The sequence below is a fragment of the Mesoplodon mirus genome (assembly GCF_964341445.2).
Source record: "Mesoplodon mirus genome assembly, chromosome: 3".
In the NCBI taxonomy this organism is placed as follows: Eukaryota; Metazoa; Chordata; class Mammalia; order Artiodactyla; family Ziphiidae; genus Mesoplodon; species Mesoplodon mirus.
Window position 1 is genome coordinate 90,365,669 of NC_138978.1, and position 21,469 is coordinate 90,387,137.

At 40.3% G+C, this 21,469-nt stretch overlaps 1 protein-coding gene across 4 annotated transcripts in view; it reads right to left on the reverse strand.

Moving 5' to 3' along the window:
* Positions 1-2,735: 2,735 nt before the first annotated feature.
* Positions 2,736-21,469, reverse strand: part of ALG14 (ALG14 UDP-N-acetylglucosaminyltransferase subunit) — a 111,976-nt gene continuing 93,242 nt past the window's right edge. Inside the window, exons 4-5 of one of the 4 annotated variants that reach the window (XM_082615348.1) lie at positions 7,581-7,663; positions 2,736-2,947 (exon numbers count right to left, since the gene is read on the reverse strand). In XM_082615348.1, coding sequence (XP_082471474.1) covers positions 2,911-2,947; positions 7,581-7,663 — 120 coding nt within the window. In that variant the 3' untranslated portion in view covers positions 2,736-2,910. Of the gene's footprint in view, positions 2,948-4,302; positions 4,325-5,086; positions 5,172-7,580; positions 7,664-11,654; positions 12,222-21,469 lie in introns of those variants that run through there. The other 3 variants (XM_082615349.1, XM_082615346.1, XM_082615345.1) reach the window with 3 other exon arrangements.

Consider the following 21,469-nt stretch of genomic DNA (forward strand, 5'->3'; position numbering starts at 1 on the left):
GGGGCCTCTGTTCACAGATGCTGCACTGTGACTGAGTGTCCAAAGATTTCAGACCTGGCTTGGCCATGTACCATCTGTGGAGCCTTGGAAAAGTCATAACCTCTCTGAGCTTTATTTTCATCATTTGAAAAATGGAAGCCAAGACTACTTTCCTCTCAGTGTCTTTGCAGGGATCAAGTGAGATGCTGTGAAAGCTGCATGTAAAACGGTAAGTATTAGACACATGTTTACTGTGTTTTTTTTTCTGGGTGGGGAGGGCCGAGGTGCGAGGCTTGTGTGACCTTAGTTCCCCTAACAAGGACTGGACCCAGGCCCTTGGCTGTGAAAGTGCAGAGTCCTAACCACTGGACCACTAGGGAATTCCCTAGACACGTGTTTATTAAGTAGTTATTTCTATTATTATTTGTTATACTGCTGTATAATATTTCTTAGAAGACATTATGTTTCCTTTTTTTCTACTCCCTAAACTAATGGTTCACAGAAATTGTCATTTTTTAAAATCTTATTTTCTTTCATTATGTAATACATAATCAATATAGATTTTTAAAAATTATAGAACAAACTTCATAAATAATTCCTTAACTCAGAGAGAGCCATTTTAAACCTTTTATATGTTTTTATCCCTTTTTAAACTTTGCATATATTTACGTCGATTTTCAAACTGTGCTCGCAATATACACTTATTTGCATCATTTTAAAAAATTTACTTAATATAGCATTTTAAGCATTTTTTACACCATTAAATATTCTTCAAGAATATGATTTTTAATGACTGCACAAATAGTCCATTATCTGGACATATAAATTTTTTTAATTTATTTTTTTAACAAAGTATAGCTGATTTACAATGCTGTGCCAATCTCTGCTGCACAGCAAAATGACTCAGTTATACACATGTATACTTTCTTTTTAGATATTCTTTTCCATTATGGTTTATCACAGCATATTCAATATAATTCCCTGTGCTATACAGTAGGACCTTATTGTTTATCCATTCTAAATGTAATAGTTTGCACCTACCAACCTCAAACTCCCAGTCCATCCTTCTCTCTCCCCCCATCCCCTTGGCAACCACAAGTCTGTTCACTATGGACATATCATAATTTACTAAATGTTTTCCAGTTTAGATTGTTTCCAATTTTCTTCTATTTTAAATACTACTTTGATAAACCTCTTTGTGTATAATCTCAGTTCTAAGCTTACCATTCTTTCTGTATCTTGGTTTACTCATCTGTGAAGAAATAATAATATTAACTACTACATGTGGCTGTGTGAGGATCGAGTGAGTGAATTCATGCAAAAGATGAAGGATTGTGCCTGGCACATAACAAGCACTCAATACCGTTAGTTACTATTATTAAAACTAACTTTAGATATTTGTGCTTAATATCTAACACATAGCTAAATTGAGTACTTGGTTCTAAATACATCAAATTATGCCTTCTAAAAATACTGCAAGAATATTTTTATAGCTTTGTTCAGAAATTTGCTTTTTCAAATCACCTATAATTTGCTGGATGTTTCATGGTAAATAGTCATTGAAAGCATGTTTGGTTAGATTTTATTTCTGTGCCTCAGGATGTCCTTGGAGGGAAGGTGGGGGTCATAACATATTAGAAGTCATTTCCTGGTTTTAGAGTTTAAAGGAAATCAACAAAGGCCTACTTATTTGATTGGCCAAACACTTGTTTAACAGGGTTAAAATCTAGTTAAGGTACCTTCTTGATATTCCGTGGTTGGTCTAGCAGCTGTGGGTCAGAAGTTCAGAACAAAAAGTGAAATCCTAGGATTAACTGTCATACTCTTACATCAAATATTTTTCTGTTGAGTCAACTTCCCATGGTAATTTTTTCTGGATGAGGCTTGGCCACCACTACTGTCTGCCACATTCTCAGTTGGCACCAATAATGTAGTTGGGGGTAGAAAAGCAGCTTAGTTGGTGGAAGATAGCTTTTCAGGACCTTCCCTGCATCTCATGAGGCCCTTGGGGATCTGCGGGGTCTGCAGATTTCGCTGGGTGGCAGCATGAAAGGCAAGAGAGCCTGGAATCACAAGGACAACACTCTGAGCCCTGGCTCCACCACTAACCAGCTGTGCGACCTCAGGCAATCACTCAAGCATTTTGCGCCTCAGTTTCATCCTCTGTAAAAATCTATGGTAATAATAATACTAATCTCACTATTCCCAGCCCTAACATCTACAGGACCCCAGCCAAGAGCTTAAATAACTCCCACCCCCATTGTCCTTCTCTTTCTACCTGGTTCCACTGAGGAGTTTCGTGCCTTGTGTCCTGCCCCCAGCCTGCAGGGCCTAAAAGCCTTCCTTACTTTTCCCTACCGTAAACCAACCTGGGAGGGCACACCTGAGGAAGAGGACCCCGCAAGTCCTAGAAGCAGGCCTGGGCCACTGAGGCAGGGGATTCTGGGGTCCTTGGCAGCCAGAGCTTGGTCCAGAAAGGGAGCGTGGGCTCGGGTGGTCACACCCTTCTGGCCCCATAAGGAAGGAGTGGCAAGTGGAGGGGTCTCTAAAGTGTGGGAACTCCATTGCCTGGGTCTGAGGATTAAATGAGTCACCGCACGCACTGTGCTTAGTGCAGTGCCTGGCATTGTTGCTAGCATGTGATACGTCATGCAAGCTACTGTTACTATTGATGTGGTGGCAGTGCTGTTGGAAGGGATCTCAAAGATGATCTCGTCCAAATCCTTCATGTTATGTACGTGGTGAGGAAACACAGATAGATTACAATTAACCGTGATTAAACACATGCATAGTGGCAAAGCCACAACCTGACCCAGGGCTCTTACCATGCAGCTGCCTTTCCTCTGCTCCATAATGCAATCTCCTCAGCAGCACAAAGACTTTAGGGTCAGCACTGACTTTAATATTCCCAGTCCACAGTGGTGACTTGTGCTATTGCCGTCTTCTGGATAGGAGCAGGGAGGGTGTCCTTGGAGAAAGGGGACACCTTCAGTGGGAGTCAGTGCCGGGAGCCTCCTGTGAAGGCCTCATCAAGTTGAGGTGGGAACACCTCAAATATTTACTGAGCAATGAGAAGCACAGCCCTTACATGGATAAAGAAGAAGGTGATATTCTGTACTCGAGAGCAGTGTAGTGAAAGCTCCAGGACTGAATATTCTAAGTCAGAAAAACGTATTCTGGTTCAGAAATCAGATTTGCAGACTGACTGAATTTCTTCTCATGAGTTAAATATGAACAGAAGTACTTTGTAAATTTCCTTTCTTGTTCTTATTTTAAAACCTAGTTTGTTTCATTTTACCTGTAATCAATACATTCTTTGACTTTTTAGCAGTTGAAGATTGATAACATGATTTATATTTTTGAAACTTTTAATTATGGAAATGCTCAAATACATACAAAAGTAAAGAGAATAATATAATATGATGAAGTTTGGGTATAATGATGCCCAGTGTACCCACTGTCCCCCCCGCCCCAATTCCAGGGAGATCACCTATGGCTAATCCTGTTGCATCTGTAAACCTGCCTTCCTTCCCCACCCTGGCAATGAAGTTTGAATCAAATCTCAGGCCTTTTATCATTTCATCCATAAACACTTTGTTTTCTATAAGATTTTGATGAATTTTAAGCTCTTTCTCCATCTGGCTGCTTTAGACTTTAGTTTGTTCAGCTGGGGAATCAACGGACCAAAGCTTAGGCACTTCTAGAGGCCTTGCATGGTCATAGGTCCAGAAAGTTCAGAGCAAATCAGCTTGAAAATGGAGCCTCTATCATTTGGCTGCCAGGATGGAACTGAATAAGGCAACATTTTGGATACTTTTTATTCCTTGCTGAATTTCTGCCAACTCTGTATATGGTATTTCCATAAAAGTCTTGTTTTCTTTCTCTTTTCTTTGAAGAATGAAACTTCTTTCCCCTTTTTTCAAAAGAGGAGAAGACTGTCATTCCAGATTCCATCCCTCCTGCTGCTGTCGCCTTTTCTTCTGTTTGATTTCTGCACTAGTCTCAGTTTGCAAATTCTGGGGTTTGGCAGTTCACAGAAGGACCCAGGGATGGGGAGGGTGGCCCTACTCAATGTCATTGAAAGATTACTGTACTTCAATCACTGGAGCTCAACTGAAAACTCTGAAAAGTTCTCTTTATAATCATTGAATTTTAAATAATTTTCCTAAAAAGACTGAGGGAAGAAAAAGGATGCCAAGTTCACATTTCCCTGCCAGAAACACTGTTCTTATTTTCAGTTGAATGGCTTGGCTATTAATTAAGGCTTCGTGCTCCGCAGCTATCTCTTTTTCTACATTCTTGCCGCTAATCATCATACATGTGACACATGACTTCTGTTTAAATGCTAAAGTTTATTAGAGTGGAAAAAAAATCAGTTATACAGGGAAGGAAAAGAGATTAGGAATCAAGTCCAAGCATTTGCTTATTCATCTGCATATGGTTAAAAGATTTAAAAGAATCCATTGGTTTCTATTTCACTGCTACATGCAGGCCAAGGAGCAAGGAGAAAAAAAAAAAAGCCTTTTCCTATCCATGGTGTAGAAATACATTTTCTTCCTTTTGCCTTGGAGGGAGAAATCGTCTCCTCTCCTAATATTAAGCCAAAGTAACCAAACTTTAGAGGGACTGGCTCCTTCTGAAAGGTTATTGTTCTAATTACCTATTGCTTTGAAATGAATTCCCCGAAAACTTAGTGGCAGAAAACAGCAACGATTTAATTCTGCTCATGGACGCTGTGGGTCAGAAATTCACTGGGCACAGAAGGGAGGGGTTTTCTCTGCTCCATGGTGTTTGAGCCTCAGCTGGGAGGACAAGAAAGGCTGGGAGTGACTCAAATGGCGGGGCTGGAATCATCTGGAGGCTTCTCCCCTCACACGTCTAGCACCTGGATTGAGATGACTCAAAGCCTATGCTCAGCTGTGACCGTGACCCTGAACACCTACACCTGGACCCTCCGTGGGGCTTGCGCTTCTCACAGCCTGGTGGCTGCCTTCTGTGAGGGCATCCCCCGGGGAATGTCTGAGTTAGAATGTCACTTCCCACTCTCGCTGCACTCTGGTGGCCGGTTTAAATTCCAAGGGAGAGCAACCAAACTCCACTTCTGCGTGAGGAAGCAGCCAGGTCATACTGCAGAGCATGTGGCTGGCCAACTTTGGAAAATACAATTCACCTCCGTGGTCTGGGTTGAGGCCCTTTAGGGAGGAGGTGGGAGAGGGAGTTACTGTGTGCCAAGGCCATCTTCTCCCTCCAGGCCCCCCACTGGCTCTTTTCACCCAGTTCTTACTCAGCTCTTCCCCAGTGGCCACGCTTTGTCCCCAGCACCTTCAGTCTTTGTTCAGTCTCTGGTCATGGGCAGAGATGGAATCACAATAAACAAAAACACTCCCTGTAGCAGCTTCCTGACTGCTGTGCTTAGTTTTTGGTTTGTCTTTCTTCATCTGTATACACACCCACAAATATCTAAGGACAGATTCCCTGACTACTGATGATAGTTTTTTTTCATTGAGAAATAATACACATGCCATAAGGTACACCCTTTTATAGTGGGTTTCAGTGGGTTTCAGTATATTCATAGTTGTACAACCATCACCACTATCGAATTCTAGAACATCTCACTTAAAAGAGAACCCCACATCCATTTAAAGTCACCCTCATTGTCCTCTCCCACAGCACCTGGCAACAATGAATCTACTTTCTCTCAATGGATTTGCCTATTCTGGACAGTTCATATAAATGTAATCATACAATATGTGGGTTTTTATGATTGGCTTATTTCCCTTAGCATGTTTTCAAGGTTCATTCATCTGTGCTGTAGCATGTCATGAATTAGTCACATCCTTTTTGTGACTGAATAATATTTCATTGTACAGATATATCACTTTTGTTAATCCATCCATTAGTTTGGTGGACATCTGGGTTGTTCCCACCTTTTGACTATTATGAATAATGCTGGAATGAATGTTTGGGTACAGGAAATGTGTGAACATGTTTTCAATTCTCTGGGGTATATACCTAGGAGTGGAATTGCTGAGTCACATGGTAACTTTAATTCTTTGAGGAACTGCCGAACTGTTTTCCACAGCTGCTGAACCATTCTACATTCCCACCAGCAATGTATAAGGGTTTCAATTTCTCCACATTCTTGGCAACATATGTTATTTTCTGCTTTGTTTGATAAAGGCCATCCTAGAGGGTGGGAGTGGTTGCTGGTCTTAGTTTAAGGAGAGCCTTCCTTTAGGACACTACATACCAAGGAAGCCACCTTGGTTGCCTGGAGACATAGGTAACTGAGGGCTTACTATGTGTTAGGCTCTGTGCTAAAGGCAGTACATGTATCATCTAGTTTGGTGTTCACAACTCTAGAACTAGGTACCATTATTATGCCTATTTGACAAGTAAACAAAGTGAGGCACAGAATAACTTGCTAGAAAAGGGACGAGGTTTGGAAGGCATGAATTTCCCGTACTAAAAAAAAGTTAGAGAACTTGGATACTAATGAAGGAGTCTGGTGGTCTAAGTAAAAGTTAAAAAAATTTTTTTTTTCAAAACAAAACAAAAAACACCAGGTACATTGTAGCTGGCCGAATTCGAAGCTGGCCTCCAGTATTCTAATCATGATGCCCACACCCCGTATGATCCCCTATCCTGAAGTAGAAATGGGACCTATGAATATTATGGGCTATTGCTCTCCTGACTATGTTATATTAATATGGCAAAAGGGATTTTGAGGATGTTATTATGGTTCCTAGTCAGTTGACACTGATTTAACTAAAAGGGAGAGAGATTACCGTAGGTGTGCCTGATCCCAGTCACATGAGTTCTTAAAAGAGACAAGCTGCAGTAGAGACTCTCCTGCTGGCCATTAAGAAACAGGTCACCATGAGCCCTACAACTGCAAGGAACTGAATTCAGCCAGCAACACCCTGAACAAGTTTGGAAGATCTAGAGTTCCAGATCAGAACCCAGTCCTGGCTGTCACCTTGATTACAGCCTGTGAGACCCTGAGTAGAGAACTAGTTAAGCCCTGAATGGGTTTCTAACCTACCGAGCTGTGAGATAATGACTGTTATTTTAAGCCACTAAGCTTGCTGCACTTTGTTACACAGCAATAGAAAACTAGTACACAGAGCACAGACTGACTAAAGGCTGCTAGAGGAGATGAACTCATTGGTGTGTCATTATACATAAAGAGCAGCACTTCTCAAAATGTGGCCCAGGGACCCCTGGGGGCCCTCAAGGTCTTTTCAGGGCTCCATGAGGTGAAAACTATTGTCATGTGATTAAGGCATACTGAGGTGTTATCTTTTTCCTTCTCCTTATTTTATAGTTTTCTAGATGCTACAGGATGTGTGATGATGTCATTGCTCTGACGGTTAATAGAATGTGTCCCCGTCTATTCCTATGTTTAAAAAATTTCTGGTTTAATTTCTAATGTGGTAAATATTGACAAATATAGCCCCCATAAACAAAAGTTCATTGGGGTCTTTCAATAATTTTTAATGAGGTCTTGAGACCAAAAAGCTTGAGAACCACTGGTTCAGATGAAATGGAACTAAGTAGGCCTAGACAAAGTCTGAAAGTATAAGAATTTATATACTTACTTAATGGCTACATTCTGTCCTGAGCTGTGGTAGGTGTGACCAAGAGTGGAGCAAGGGCACAAAACTAGCATGAGGTACAGTCCCTGAAGTAAGGCAAACAAAGAATTCATTAGCAAAAGCATCCGTGTCTTCCCTTCACAGGTGTTTATGTAAGTACAAGGTACTGCAATATGATGGTACATAATCCGTGCTAACCTTAGGTGTGGGCAGCTAGGACACAGAAGTGGGTAGGGAAGAAGTTGCTGAAACCAGGCTATGGGGGAACAGGGGATGTTTTACGGGAGAGGTGAAATGTAAGTTGGGAGGGGAAGTGGGAAGAGGACAAATATTTCAGGCACTCTGCCTCAAATCTCAGCTGAAATGTCTCTTAGAGAGGCCTTTCCTGATATCCCTCTCTAGAGCAGTCAGCACTGTATTGCCTTCACAGCACCCTGCTGATTTCCTTTCTAGCACTTTTAAATTTTTAAACCTAACATAGCTGTTCAAATAAGTCTGGCTGGAGCTACAGTACCTTGGTTCAAATGCCAGCTCTGCTACCTGCTAGTTGTAAAATCTTAGATAAGTTACTTAATCTCTTTATGCCTCAGTTCTTCAAAAAATGTGCTAACAAAGCAAGGAATTTATGTTAAAGAGTTAGCTTAGTTGTGACCATGGGACTAAAAAGGAAGGCTGGATATGAACTAGTCCAAACGCAGAATCAATGGGTGAAATCAGATGACAAGGAGAGAAGAGGATGAAAAGATGAGGGAAAATTCTGGGGATATTAAAAAAAAAAAAAAGGCAACCAATTATATGTGGATTAAAGAAAGAGTAAAAAAACAAAAATTATTCCAAAGTTTGTTGTTTGTGCGAGATGGCAGAGCCTGGCATCAGGTGACTACTTTGAAGGGAAAAGGAGGAGGCACGTCAAATCCACGTTTAAAGTTAGTGGGGGGCTTCCCTGGTGGCGCAGTGGTTGAGAATCTGCTTGCCAATTCAGGGGACACGGGTTCAAGCCCTGGTCTGGGAAGATCTCACATGCTGCAGAGCAACTAGGCCCGTGAGCCACAACTACTGAGCCTGCGCGTCTGGAGCCTGTGCTCCGCAACAAGAGAGGCTGCGATAATGAGAGGCCCGCGCACCGCGATGAAGAGTGGCCCCCCGCTCGCCGCAACTGGAGAGAGCCCTCGCACAGAAACGAAGACCCAACACAGCCATAAATAAATAAATAAATAAATAAATAAATTTAAAGTGAGTGGGAACAAGAACACAGACCACTTGATTTTAGAGTCCTGGGGTGCTGGGGCTTACAGAAGCAAGCTCATGGCAGATGACAAAATGTGGATGTCTGCTCATCATCTGCTAAAGCTGAAATCATGGGGAAGAAACTACACAAGGTCCCCAACACTGAGCTGTATGGAGGACGACCTTCTTTAATATTCACGATGGCATTACTGTGGATAAAAGAAGCTTCATACATTGCTATCAAACTCTTTTTGGTGAGATGGGGCTTTTTAGGAGATATGAAGCACAGATTCAACGCAGGGAGCTGCACAGTAAGAGGTGGCACATTTCCCAACGTTAACCTATCTTGGTAAAGGCAATTAAACAGTGTGTTTCCAGTTGCTTTTATACAGGGAAGCTTGGGTCATCTCCCTTCTAGCAAGGACCTCTTGCTATTCAGTCTAAAAGTGTACAACATTCCTCTTGTTGATGTGGTTTCATAGCACTCTTCGTTCCAGGCGAAAGCTTCCTGTGATGACTTTTGGATGTCCCTTCTGAAACATTTAGGCTTTGACCTGGCAAGCTGCTGAGACCCTTTAGGACAGCTGAACTGTAGATAAAATCTTCCAGGGAAGTAGGTGTGGGCAGGATGTGTGGTTTCCCTGCCTCTCATTTAAACACTGATGCAACTAATTTTTCATGAATAGTCTCTTCCAGTAAGAGCTGCATTCCAGAGTGCCTCAAGAGAAATTGGAAAGGACAAGTTAGCTACTGATTTCTTCAGTTTCAGTTGAGGGTAGAACACTAGCTTTCTTCATGCCGCAGAAATGCACAGCAGGGATACAGCCCCTACTGCAGTCTCAAACCAGCTCCCTTTGCTAGTGTGACCCTGAGGACTTGAATTAGCCATAACAATAAGACACAGGGGAATAGGCATTGGTTTACCAAATAATCTGGAACTGAGCAAGAAGGCATGATCACATGTGCCTCAGCTGGGCTCTGAAACGTGTGCATAGCAGCCCGAACCCAGGAAGATATTTCTGAACTTTTAGTGATATAGCACACACAGATTCTTTCTCTGACATTCCAGGCTAACCACTGTCTAAGTTAAGGCTCTGCAAAACATCTGGGACATACGTTTCTGGAAAAAAATCATGGCTTCTTTTCTACAATTCTCTATGGCCTAAGCATCGTAAGCTCTGGCCTGACAGGAGCCAATGCAGCAGGCTTAGTTGCGGGGGCCCTGGGACAGCTGCCCTGGAGCACAGGCATTAACTGCACTGAACACAGTCCACTCATCAACTATTCACCTAGTGCCACTCAGGAACAGTGACAGAGAAAAACTTTTCAAAGATGCATAAAATGTACATGCTGCTGTCTCTAAAAAAAAAAAAAAAAAAAATCACTTTCTCCCTAGAAAAGTAGAGGCTTACTTCATCTCCACTCCTGGTGGAACCACACAAATATGGTACCTGATATTTCAGACCTTTACGTCAGGTGACACAGAGCCAGTGCCTGAGATCTGAGATTTAAAGTCAAAACACAGTGAACTAGCGCTTGGCTGCCCCGCTGGCCACCGAATCCAGACGGCAAAGTGCTTTCACTATTCTGAGAGTCTTCTGCCATGTGTTTCTCCAGCCAAAAACCTGGGAAAATGTCCTGACGGATGAGCCTACTTTACTTTATTCAGAGAAAGAGAATTTCTAAAAGAACAAGAAAGGCTAGGGTAGCCTCAGCATTTTCATTTTATGTCATCTTGGGTGATCAAGCCTCTTTTCACCAAAAGTCAATTTCTTTGTTAATTTCTTACCATTTCTTTATTAGATTTATATCATACTTATAAGACAGATTTAAGAGGAAAAAAACAACAACTTAAACATCACAAGAGGTCTTCTCATTGTTTGTTGCCTTGTTAAAATAGCAGGGAGGGGAATGGAATTCCTGTTTATTGCAGAGCTGCTGGGCCAGGCCCTGCATTAGGTGTTGTACTTCTGTTGTAGTTGACATGGCTCTTTAGGAGCACAGATTCTCAAGCAGGGCCAACTAAATAATCGGCAAGGTCCAGTGCAAAATACAATGTGAGCCTCTTGTTCACAATATGCTAAGAAATTCAAGAGAGAGACAGCAGAGTATTAAACCAAGTGTCGGGCCCTCCTAACTATGGGTCCCTATGTGGCCGCAGAGGCCACATGCCCATGATACTGGCTCTGCTCTTAAGCTTGGGCTCGAATTCTCGATTTGGCACTTACTAGTCATATGAGCTTGGAAAGTCATCTGTAAAATGGGGGTAATAACAGTCCCTACATCACTGAGTTGTTATTAGAGTTAAATGAGTTAATATTTGAAAAGTGCTTAGAAGAACACCTGGCATACAACAAGCACTTAAGTAAATGTTAAGTAAATATATACTCTCCTGAGCCTACACATCTTAAAATGCCAGAGATAGTTATAGCCACAAAATCGTGAATTTACTGGAACATTAAAAAAAATGTTTTGAGAGTTCGGCCCTGATAAACAGAACCATGTCTTTACTCGTATGACAGTAGTCACCTTTTAATTTATTTTAACAAACAAAAGATTTTAAAAGATATCCTGGAGTGAGGCCAGCTACTCACAAAACAGAACCAAAGAATAAAAACAGATACTGGTTTATGCGCTCAGTTCTGGAAGCCTGTGGAGTGCAAATTGTCATGAAGCCAATTTAATATAACTGCTTCCTTTATGCTGAAAGGATTCACTAGGGACCTCTCTGCTTCCATACAGGAAATAAAGCCTGTTGTGTCTGAACAAAAACTAAGAAATATTTTTCTTTTTCTTTCTATAATGCAGAATACTGTAAAAAAAAAAAAAAAAAAGCTGTAGAACAGGAAATGTGGCTAATCATACAAATTCTATATTTAGTTCTAGAAAATTTTAGTAAAATATTAGTAAAACAAGTCAGAAGATAACTTGCAGGTAGTGGTAAACACCTTTATATAGAATGGAAATTTGGAGTACAGAGGCATAAACACTTAATGGTTTATTAATGTTTGTTTTATAAAAGCAACCTCAGTTTCTTCTCTTGGTTACTTATACATTTCTTTACTCTTGACCACCAATAATTCTCAGGATTCTCAAAAGCTTTTACAATAAACATGTAGTTTTTTGTTCCCCATTTATAGTAAATATTCTTGACTGCAAAATTCTAAAGAAGTAAGTTGTCATTCATCAAACAATTCGCCCGAGGTAGACAGATTTGGGATATTTCTCCTTAAGAGTCGGCCACTGAACAATGAAGTAATCAGAGAGGTGAAACAGAATCTTTCCGGACAGGGATAAATGTTCCACTCGGCAGATGCTTTCAACGTAGACAATGATCACTTTCTTTATTCCTAGTATCCCAAGGAGAAGGGCAGATATACAGATAGGAACACATGTTCCTGGTCCGTTACATAACACCTTGAAAAAAAAAAAAGTTGAAGGTCAAATAAAAAAACAGAATACTGCTCTAATTTTAAATTAAAAACAGTCCAATATTAGGGAGGATTTTTTTTTATTATGCGAAGTCTTGAGCGATTCCTTGTTGAGATCCCATCTGTAGCAAACTCGTGCAGTTAGAAGCCAGGTGGGGCTGTGTTGTCGGCTCTCCTGCTTACCAACTGTGTGAGTTGGGACAAATCAGTTCACTCCTCTGCACCTGGGTGGCCTGCCCTGTGCTACAGGACATGTGCACACAGTGCCTGGTGCTCAGCCAGCACCCATGGGATGGGTGCGTGTTGCTCTTCTCCGACTGCTTTGTGGATCTTGAATGTCACACAAACATATGGAAAACAGATAAAATCAGTTGTGATTCACTGTTTTCTCATATACTGACTTGTTTGTGTTGATTTTTTAAAGTAATCTAATTAATAGTTGGAGGACTGACATGTTAAGATATAGGAGAAAATGTCTTCAAATGACTAATTATGTAGAATATTTTTGCTGGAGGTAGAATCACTGTAGGAGTTCAATCCAACACATGGGATATTCGAGAGAAGGTTACTAAATGAATGAGATTTTCCCTCAAGAGAATTTAATCCACACTTGTGATCCCGAGAGTTTTAATGCTTTTGACTTCTGCTAATTTTTATAGAAAGCCACTGATTAAAAACAATTTAGTTGGTGAACCTAATAAGAGAAATAAAAATTTAACTCATAGAGTAACTGCAAAGAATTTTTATAAGTTTTTTAAGAAAATGAGGGGAAAGCTATTACACAGAATTGCTGGTAAGATAATTTACTATTATTTTCAGAGGAGAAAAAGCATTTTGCACAACATCTCAATCATATGCTCATGCTGACTGAATTAGTATAATCCAATAAAGCATTTTTTACTCCACAAATCATAAAACAGGAGATCTGTGGTTGTCTACACACGCCTACTGGGTATTACCTACAATGTCACATGATCGCTCCAGCACAAGGCCCACAAAACTTATCAGACATCAGAGAATCTTAGAGATGAAAGGGTCCCCAGAAATATTGTCTAACCATCCCAGCATTGCAGGGACCTTCCCCAACAGATGTCTGTTGGGGCTGTGAGACAAGGTGAGGGATATAACGGTTTGGTAAAGGTCATGTGAACTAAGCCCCACCCTTCCTGGAGGCAGGGCCACCTGGAACACCATTCACAGAGCTTTGGAATCAGAGAGAGTAGCCTGTTTCAGGTAGGAACCAATCCTTTTTAGTCTCCCTTAGCTCCCACCTACAAGTTAAACCCCCTGCCTGTCTTTTATGAAGATTTTTTTTTTTTTTTGCGGTACACGGGCCTCTCACTGTTGTGGCCTCTCCCGCTGCAGAGCACAGGCTCCGGACGCGCAGGCCCAGCGGCCATGGCTCACGGGCCCAGCTGCTCCATGGCATGTGGGATCTTCCCGGACCGGGGCACGAACCCGTGTCCCCTGCATCGGCAGGCAGACTCTCGACCACTGCGCCACCAGGGAAGCCCTATGAAGAACTTTTGTTCAGACTTTCTCCTGAAGTACCAGCTACTAAGCTGCTCTCCAGGCCAGTGCTCTTTAATCCCCACTGAGTTGCCCCTATAATCTTTCTTCATAGACCCTCAATGGAGCATAAAAGAAAGAAAATGGGACAGGGAGTCAGGAGAAGGGGTTAAATAAGCTGTGTACTAGCTCTGTGACCCTGGACGACGGTAATCATAATTACCACCTCAACTCTCACTACCACTATTTATTAACAGCACATCGTGGTCAGGTACTGTACTGAACATTTCACATGTATTCTTTTAGTTAATCCTCACAGCAATCATTTGAGGCAAGCTTTCATATCCCTTTTTGCAGAATAGGAATCTGAGGCACAGAGAGATTGGGCCAGCTGCCTGATCACACGTCTAGTCCAGACTAGATGACCTTTCCTGTTAGCTCCAGGATTTGATAATTCTTTGAGTCTCATTTGTTTCTAGTTTTGTCTGAAGCCTAAGTTACAAGATTGTTCTGTATCCTTTCAGGATTTAGAATTCTAAAAATCCTATTAATGCAAGGTTTCTCTAATAATGGCACTATTGACATTTTGGACCAGATTATTTTTCCTTGTGGTGCCAGTCCTGTGCATCGTAGAATGTTTAGCAGCATCCCTGGCCTCTACCCACAAGATTCCAGTAGCCAAGAAGATCAAGAATGTCTCCAGGCATTGCCAACTCTCCAGGTGAGAACCACTGTGTTCATGTATTCCCTAATCCTTGGATTATCTGTGTTGCTTTTCTCAATTTTTTTCCCATAGTACAGAACAAAATAAAACCTACAGCTAAAAGATAATATAAAGGTTGCATGTTGGATCTTGAATGTCACAAAAATATTTTCATGTTTGTTGCCTTTAAAAAAATGTACATATCCACATGTGTTCCTTTCAGTGTCTGGTCAGCCCGCTATACACAAGCTGTGAATACATTAATAGAGATGTCTGGATACAGGAGGGGAAGTGACTGGGCACTGGTGGGAGATGCTTTAATAACCTGCCATAGATCAGAGGCAAAAGGTAAAAGTGGAAATTAAAGGTATTTTGTTTATCTCTGTTGTAACTCTATTTTGAGGTACCTTACTACAAAAGTCCCAGAAACAAAAAAATCACAAAACCCTAAACCACGTATATAAAAAAAAAATCTTAAGGAAAACTTAGGCAAAGGAAAGCTTCTTTTAATTAACCACAGGTTTTAACTCTGAGTTTTACAGTAACCTGGGCAAAAATTTAAAAATTGGGGATTATGGAGTTTCTATTATTTCATGGAGCATACTAGAGAGACTTATTCCAAGCACTAAACAAACTAGAATTCACTGAGATAGCCTGGGTAAAGACTTTAAACAATATAATGGTTGAAGTTGTCTTTTTAATTTTATAAAAAACAGAAATACTCTTCATATTTCTATTTCTTAAAACATAAGTTCTCAGTAAACGTGGGTGCACTGCTCTTACTGACTCTCTACCTCACTACTTTGTAAGCTCCTTATAAGCAGGGTCAATTTCTAGGACAATCTATGTTTTGCACCTGGAACAAAATAGGCACTCACTAAATTCTGCTGAAAGGAAGAAAGGAAAAGGATTGAAGGATAAGGGAGGAGGGAATCCTTTGCCTATCATATATGAAGTCAAACGTTCGCTTTGCCAGACTTGACCCTGTTTGTAGCTCTATCATACACATTTATCACGAACATAATGGCTGTGACTGACAACTTAAAAATTTTTTACTATCTCAGATCCATCGCCTTTTCCTCAGGGGAACCACTGTATCCCTTGCTCTCAACTTAAATGTTTGAATAGAATTGACTCCATGCTCAACTATAAGGAGAGGACATATGACTCGTCTGACCAGTTAGATCATCGAATTTCCCTGGCCAAAGTCATCTGTTCAGGGAAGAGCATATAATCCAGTGAGAAACCACAAGACGTAGTGGGACATTTGTTGGGGCTACTGAGAGAGAGGTACCTTTTCTGTTGTACTGGCACCTAGCAGAATGTGGGCCTGGAAATGTTAACATCTATCTTGCCACCATGTGGAGGGCTTGAGAATGAAGCCATCACAAAGCAGAAGAGAGCAGAGCTGAGAGATGAAGACAGGCCAGGTCCCAAAGATAGCATTTAAGATCCATGAATCCAGCTGTGCCTGAAGGAAACCAGATCTACCCCTAGACTTGCCAGGTATGTGAGGGAATATATTCCATTTTTGCTTAGGCCAGTTTGAATCAGGAGTTCTGTCATTAGCAATAAAAAGCATCCTAACTGACACAGCCCTTTATTTTGTCTAACTCTCTGACTAAGCTCCGACTGTCTGCAATGCCAACAGGTAGGTGTTCATACATGCCTGTTGGATGAATTAACAAATCAATAAACTTCTCTGAGAGCAGGAAATCCAAGAGATGTAATAAAGATGATATAAATTATGGGTCTAGAAAACTGAAGGAGGTCAAGGCTAAAATAAACATGAAGTCATGAGGATAGATGAGCCAGATCAAGGATCAAGAAGAGTTACAAGAGGAGTGTTGTTCTGTAGATTTGGGTCACCACAGGTCAAGTCCTGTTGGCTGAGACATGACATTGGCATGCACGAAAAGACAAATTTAACTAGGGTAGTCTGAACTTAATTCTTAGCCTAGTAGGAACCCCAGACACAGAATACGGGCCAAGACCTTTGGGGTCCTTGGTTGGTTTGAAAGTCAGAGACCATAAAGTTGAGGGTGATCCAAGCATATGAAGGTGAGATTGAAAGCCAGATGGAGGTCCAACTAGTCTGTAATCTAAAGAGACTGGACAGAAAAGCAGAGTCCAACTCTGAGACACTGGCCTGAAAGCCAGACTTTTGGACACCAGCCTCTTGCTGGTGGAGGAGGAGGCTGGAGAGAGCTAACAAACTGAGGAGCCCAGCTGCAGGCAAGGTTTTACTGAGCTTCCAGGGCCATGCAAGAAGCTGGAGAACGAGAGCCCACTGTCAAAGCTGAACTGGCTTGGGAAGACAGTCTCTATGGGAGTCACAGGTTCTGTCAAAACCAACACTTCCATATATAGGATATTGGTTCCATTATGTAGACAGGTAAAAGGGGAGATGAGGAAGGGAGTAAACACTGAGATGTAGGACTAGTCAGGAGACACAGGAAGAAGAGCTCGGCTGTAAGGCTTAAAAAGAAGCCTTACAGGAAAGGTGCTTAACAATGCATCCTTCTTTTCTTTTTCTTTGTTTGTATTTTATTGATACCCTTTATTTTTTTAACATCTTTATTGGAGTGCAATTGCTTTACAATGTTGTGTTAGTTTCTACTGTATAACAAAGTGAAACAGCTATACATATACATATATCCCCATATCCCATCCCTTTTGCGTCTCCCTCCCACCCTCCCTAGCCCACCCCTCTAGGTGGTCACAAAGCACCTAGCTGATCTCCCTGTGCTATGTAGCTGCTTCCCACTAGCTATCTATTTTACATTTGGTAGTGTATATATGTCCATGCCACTCTCTCACTTCGTCCCAGCTTACCCTTCCCCCTCCCCATGTCCTCAAGTCCATTCTCTATGTATCTTTCCTGTCCTGCCCCTAGTTTCATCAGAACCTTTTTTTTTTTTTAAGATTCCATACTTATGTGTTAGCGTACAGTATTTGTTTTTCTCTTTCTGACTTCACTCTGTATGACAGACTCTAGGTCCATCCACCTCACTACAAATAACTCAATTTCATTTCCCTTTATGGCTGAGTAATATTCCATTGTATATATGTGCCACATCTTCTTTATCCATTCATTTGTTGAGGGACACTTAGGTTGCTTCCATGTCCTGGCTATTGTAAATAATGCTGCAATGCACATTGTGGTACATGACTCTTTTTGAGCTATGCTTTTCTCAGGGTATATGCCCAGTAGTGGGATTGCTGGGTCATATGGTAGTTCTATTTGAAATTTTTTAAGGAACCTCCATACTGTTCTCCATAGTGGCTGTACCAATTTACATTCCCACCAACAGTGCAAGAGGTTTCCCTTTTCTCCACACCCTCTCCAGCATTTATTGCTTGTAGATTTTTTGATGATGGCCATTCTGACCAGTGTGAGGTGATACCTGATTGCAGTTTTGACTTGCATTTCTCTAATGATTAGTGATGTTGAGCATCCTTTCATGTGTTTGTTGGCCATCTATATATCTTCTTTGAAGAAATGTCTGTTTAGATCTTCTGCCCATTTTTGGATTGGATTGTTTGTTTTTTTGATATTGCGCTGCATGAGTTGCTTGTATATTTTGGAGATTAATCCTTTGTCAGTTGCTTCGTTTGCAAATATTTTCCCCCATTCTGAGGGTTGTCTTTTGGTCTTGTTTATGGTTTCCTTTGCTGTGCAAAAGCTTTTAAGTTTCATTAGGTCCTATTTGTTTATTTTTGTTTTTAATTTCCATTTCTCTAGGAGATGAGTCAAAAAGGATCTTGCTGTGATTTATGTCATAGAGTGTTCTTCCTATGTTTTCCTCTAAGAGTTTTATAGTGTCTGGCTTTACATTTAGGTCTTTAATCCATTTTGAGTTTATTTTTGTGTATGGTGTTAGGGAGTGTTCTAATTTCATTCTTTTACATGTAGCTGTCCAGTTTTCCCAGCACCACTTAATGAAGAGGCTGTCTTGTCTCCAGTGTATATTCTTGCCTCCTTTATCAAAAACAAGGTGACCATATGTGCATGCGTTTATCTCTGGGCTTTCTATCCTGTTCCATTAATCTATATTTCTGTTTTTGTGCCAGTACCATACTGTCTTGATTACTGTAGTACAATCTGAAGTCAGGAAGCCTGATTCCTCCAGCCCCATTTCAAGATTGCTTTGGTTATTTGGGGTCTTTTGTGTTTCCATACAAATTGTGAAATTTTTTGTTCTAGTTCTGTGAAAAATGCCAGTGGTAGTTTGATAGGGATTGCACTGAATCTGTAGATTACTTTGGGTAGTATAGTCATTTTCACAGTGTTGATACTTCCAATCCAAGAACATGGTATATCTCTCCATCTGTTTGTATCATCTTTAATTTCTTTCATCAGTGTCTTATAATTTTCTGCATACAGATCTTTTGTCTCCTTAGGTAGGTTTATTCCTAGGTATTTTATTCTTTTTGTTGCAATGGTAAATGAGAGTGTTTCCTTAATTTCTCTTTCAGATTCTTCATCAGTAGTGTATAGGAATGCAAGAAATTTCTGTCCATTAGTTTTGTATCCTGCTACTCTACCAAATTCATTGATTAGCTCTAGTAGTCTTCTGGTAGCATCTTTAGGATTCTCTATGTATAGTATCATGTCATCTGCAAACAGTGAAAGTTTTACTTCTTCTTTTCCGATTTGGATTCCTTTTATTTCTTTTACTTCTCTGACTGCTGTGGCTAAAACTTCCAAAACTATGATGGATAACAGCGGTGAGAATGGGCAACCTTGTCTTGTTCCTGATCTTAGATGAAATGGTTTCAGTTTTTCACCATTGAGAATGATATTGGCTGTGGGTTTGTCATATATAGCCTTTATTATGTTGGGGTAAGTTCCCTCTATGCCTACTTTCTGGAGAGTTTTTATCATAAATCAGTGTTGAATTTTATCGAAAGCTTTTTCTGCATCTATTGAGATGATTATATGGTTTTTATCCTTCAATTTGTTAATATGGTGTATCACATTGATTGATTTGCGTATATTGAAGAATCCTTGCATTCCTGGGATAAACCCCACTTGATCATGGTGTATGATCCTATTAATGTGCTGTTGGATTCTGTGTGCTAGTATTTTGTTGAGGATTTTTGCATCTATGTTCATCAGTGATATTGGCCTGTAGTTTTCTTTTTTTGTGACATCTTTGTCTGGTTTTGGTATCAGGGAGATGGTGGTCTCATAGAATGAGTTTGGGAGTATTCCTCCCCCTCTGCTATATCTTTGAAGTGTCTGAGAAGGATAGGTGTTAGCTCTTCTCTAAATGTTTCACTGAATTCACCTGTGAAGCCATCTGGTCCTGGACTTTTGTTTGTTGGAAGATTTTTAATCACAGTTTCAATTTCAGTGCTTGTGATTGGTCTCTTTATATTTTCTATTTCTCTCTGGTTCAGGCTTTGAAAGTTGTGCTTTTCTAAGGATTTGTCCATTTCTTCCAGGTTGTCCATTTTATTGGCATATAGTGGCTTGTAGTACTCCCTCATGATTCGTTCTATTTCTACAGGGTCAGTTGTTACTTCTTTTTCATTTCTAGTTCTGTTGATTTTAGTCTTCTCTCTTTTTTCTTGATGAGTCTGGCTAGTGGTTTATCAATTTTGTTTATCTTCTCAAAGAACCAGATTTTAGTTTTATTGATCTTTGCTATTGTTTCCTTCATTTCTTTTTATTTCTGATCTGATCTTTACGATTTCTGTCCTTCTGCTAACTGTTGCATTATTTTGTTCTTCTTTCTCTAACTTCTTTAGGTGTAAGGTTAGGTTGTTTGAGATTTTTCCTGTTTCTTGAGGTAGGACTCTACTGCTATAAACTTGCCTCTTAAAACCGCTTTTGCTGCATCCCATAGGTTTTGGGTCATTGTGTTTTCATTGTCATTTGTTTCTAGGTTTTTTTAAAATTTCCTCTTTGATTTCTTCAGTGATCTCTTGGTTATTTAGTAGCGTATTGTCTACCCTCCATGTGTTTGTATTTTTTACAGTTTTTTCCCCCTGTAATTGATATCTAGTCTCATAGCATTGTGGTTGGAAAAGATACTTGATACGATTTAAATTTTCTTAAATTTACCAAGGCTTGATTGTCATCTATCCTGGATAATGTTTCATGAGCACTTGAGAAGAAAGTGTATTAGGTTGTTTTTGGATAGAATGTCCTATAAATATCAATTAAGTATATCTTGTTTAATGTGTCATTTAAAGCTTGTGTTACTTATTTATTTTCATTTTGGATGATCTGTCCATTGGTGAAAGTGGGGTGTTAAAGTCCCCTACTATGATTGTGTTACTGTTGATTTCCCCTTTTATGGCTGTTAGCATTTGCCTTATGTATTGAGGTGCTCCTATGTTGGGTGCATAAATATTTACAATTGTTATATCTTCTTGGATTGATCCCTTGATCATTATGTAGTGTCCTTGTCTCTTGTAACATTATTTATTTTAAAGTCTATTTTATCTGATATGAGTATTGCTACTCCAGCTTTCTTTTGATTTCCATTTGCATGGAATATCCTTTTCCATCCCCTCACTTTCAGTCTGTATGTGTCCCTAGGTCTGAAGTAGGTCTCTTGTGGACAGCATATATTTGGGTCTTGTTTTTGTATCCTTTCAGTGAGCCTGTGTCTTTTGGTTGGAGCATTTAATCCATTCACGTTTAAGGTAATTATCAATATGTATGTTCCTATTATCATTTTCTTAATTGTTTGGGTTTGTTTTTGTAGGTCCTTTTCTTCTCTTGTGTTTCCCACTTAGAGAAGTTCCTTCAGCCTTTGTTGTAGAGCTGGTTTGGTGGTGCTGAATTCTCTTAGCTTTTGCTTGTTTGTAAAGTTTTTGATTTCTCCATCGAATCTGAATGAGATCCTTGCTGGGTAGAGTAATCTTGGCTGTAGGTTCTTCCCTTTCATCACTTTAAATATGTCATGCCACTCCCTTCTGGCTTGTAGAGTATCTGTTGAGAAATCAGCTGTTAACCTTATGGGAGTTCCCTTGTATGTTATTTGTCACTTTTCTCTTGCTGTTTT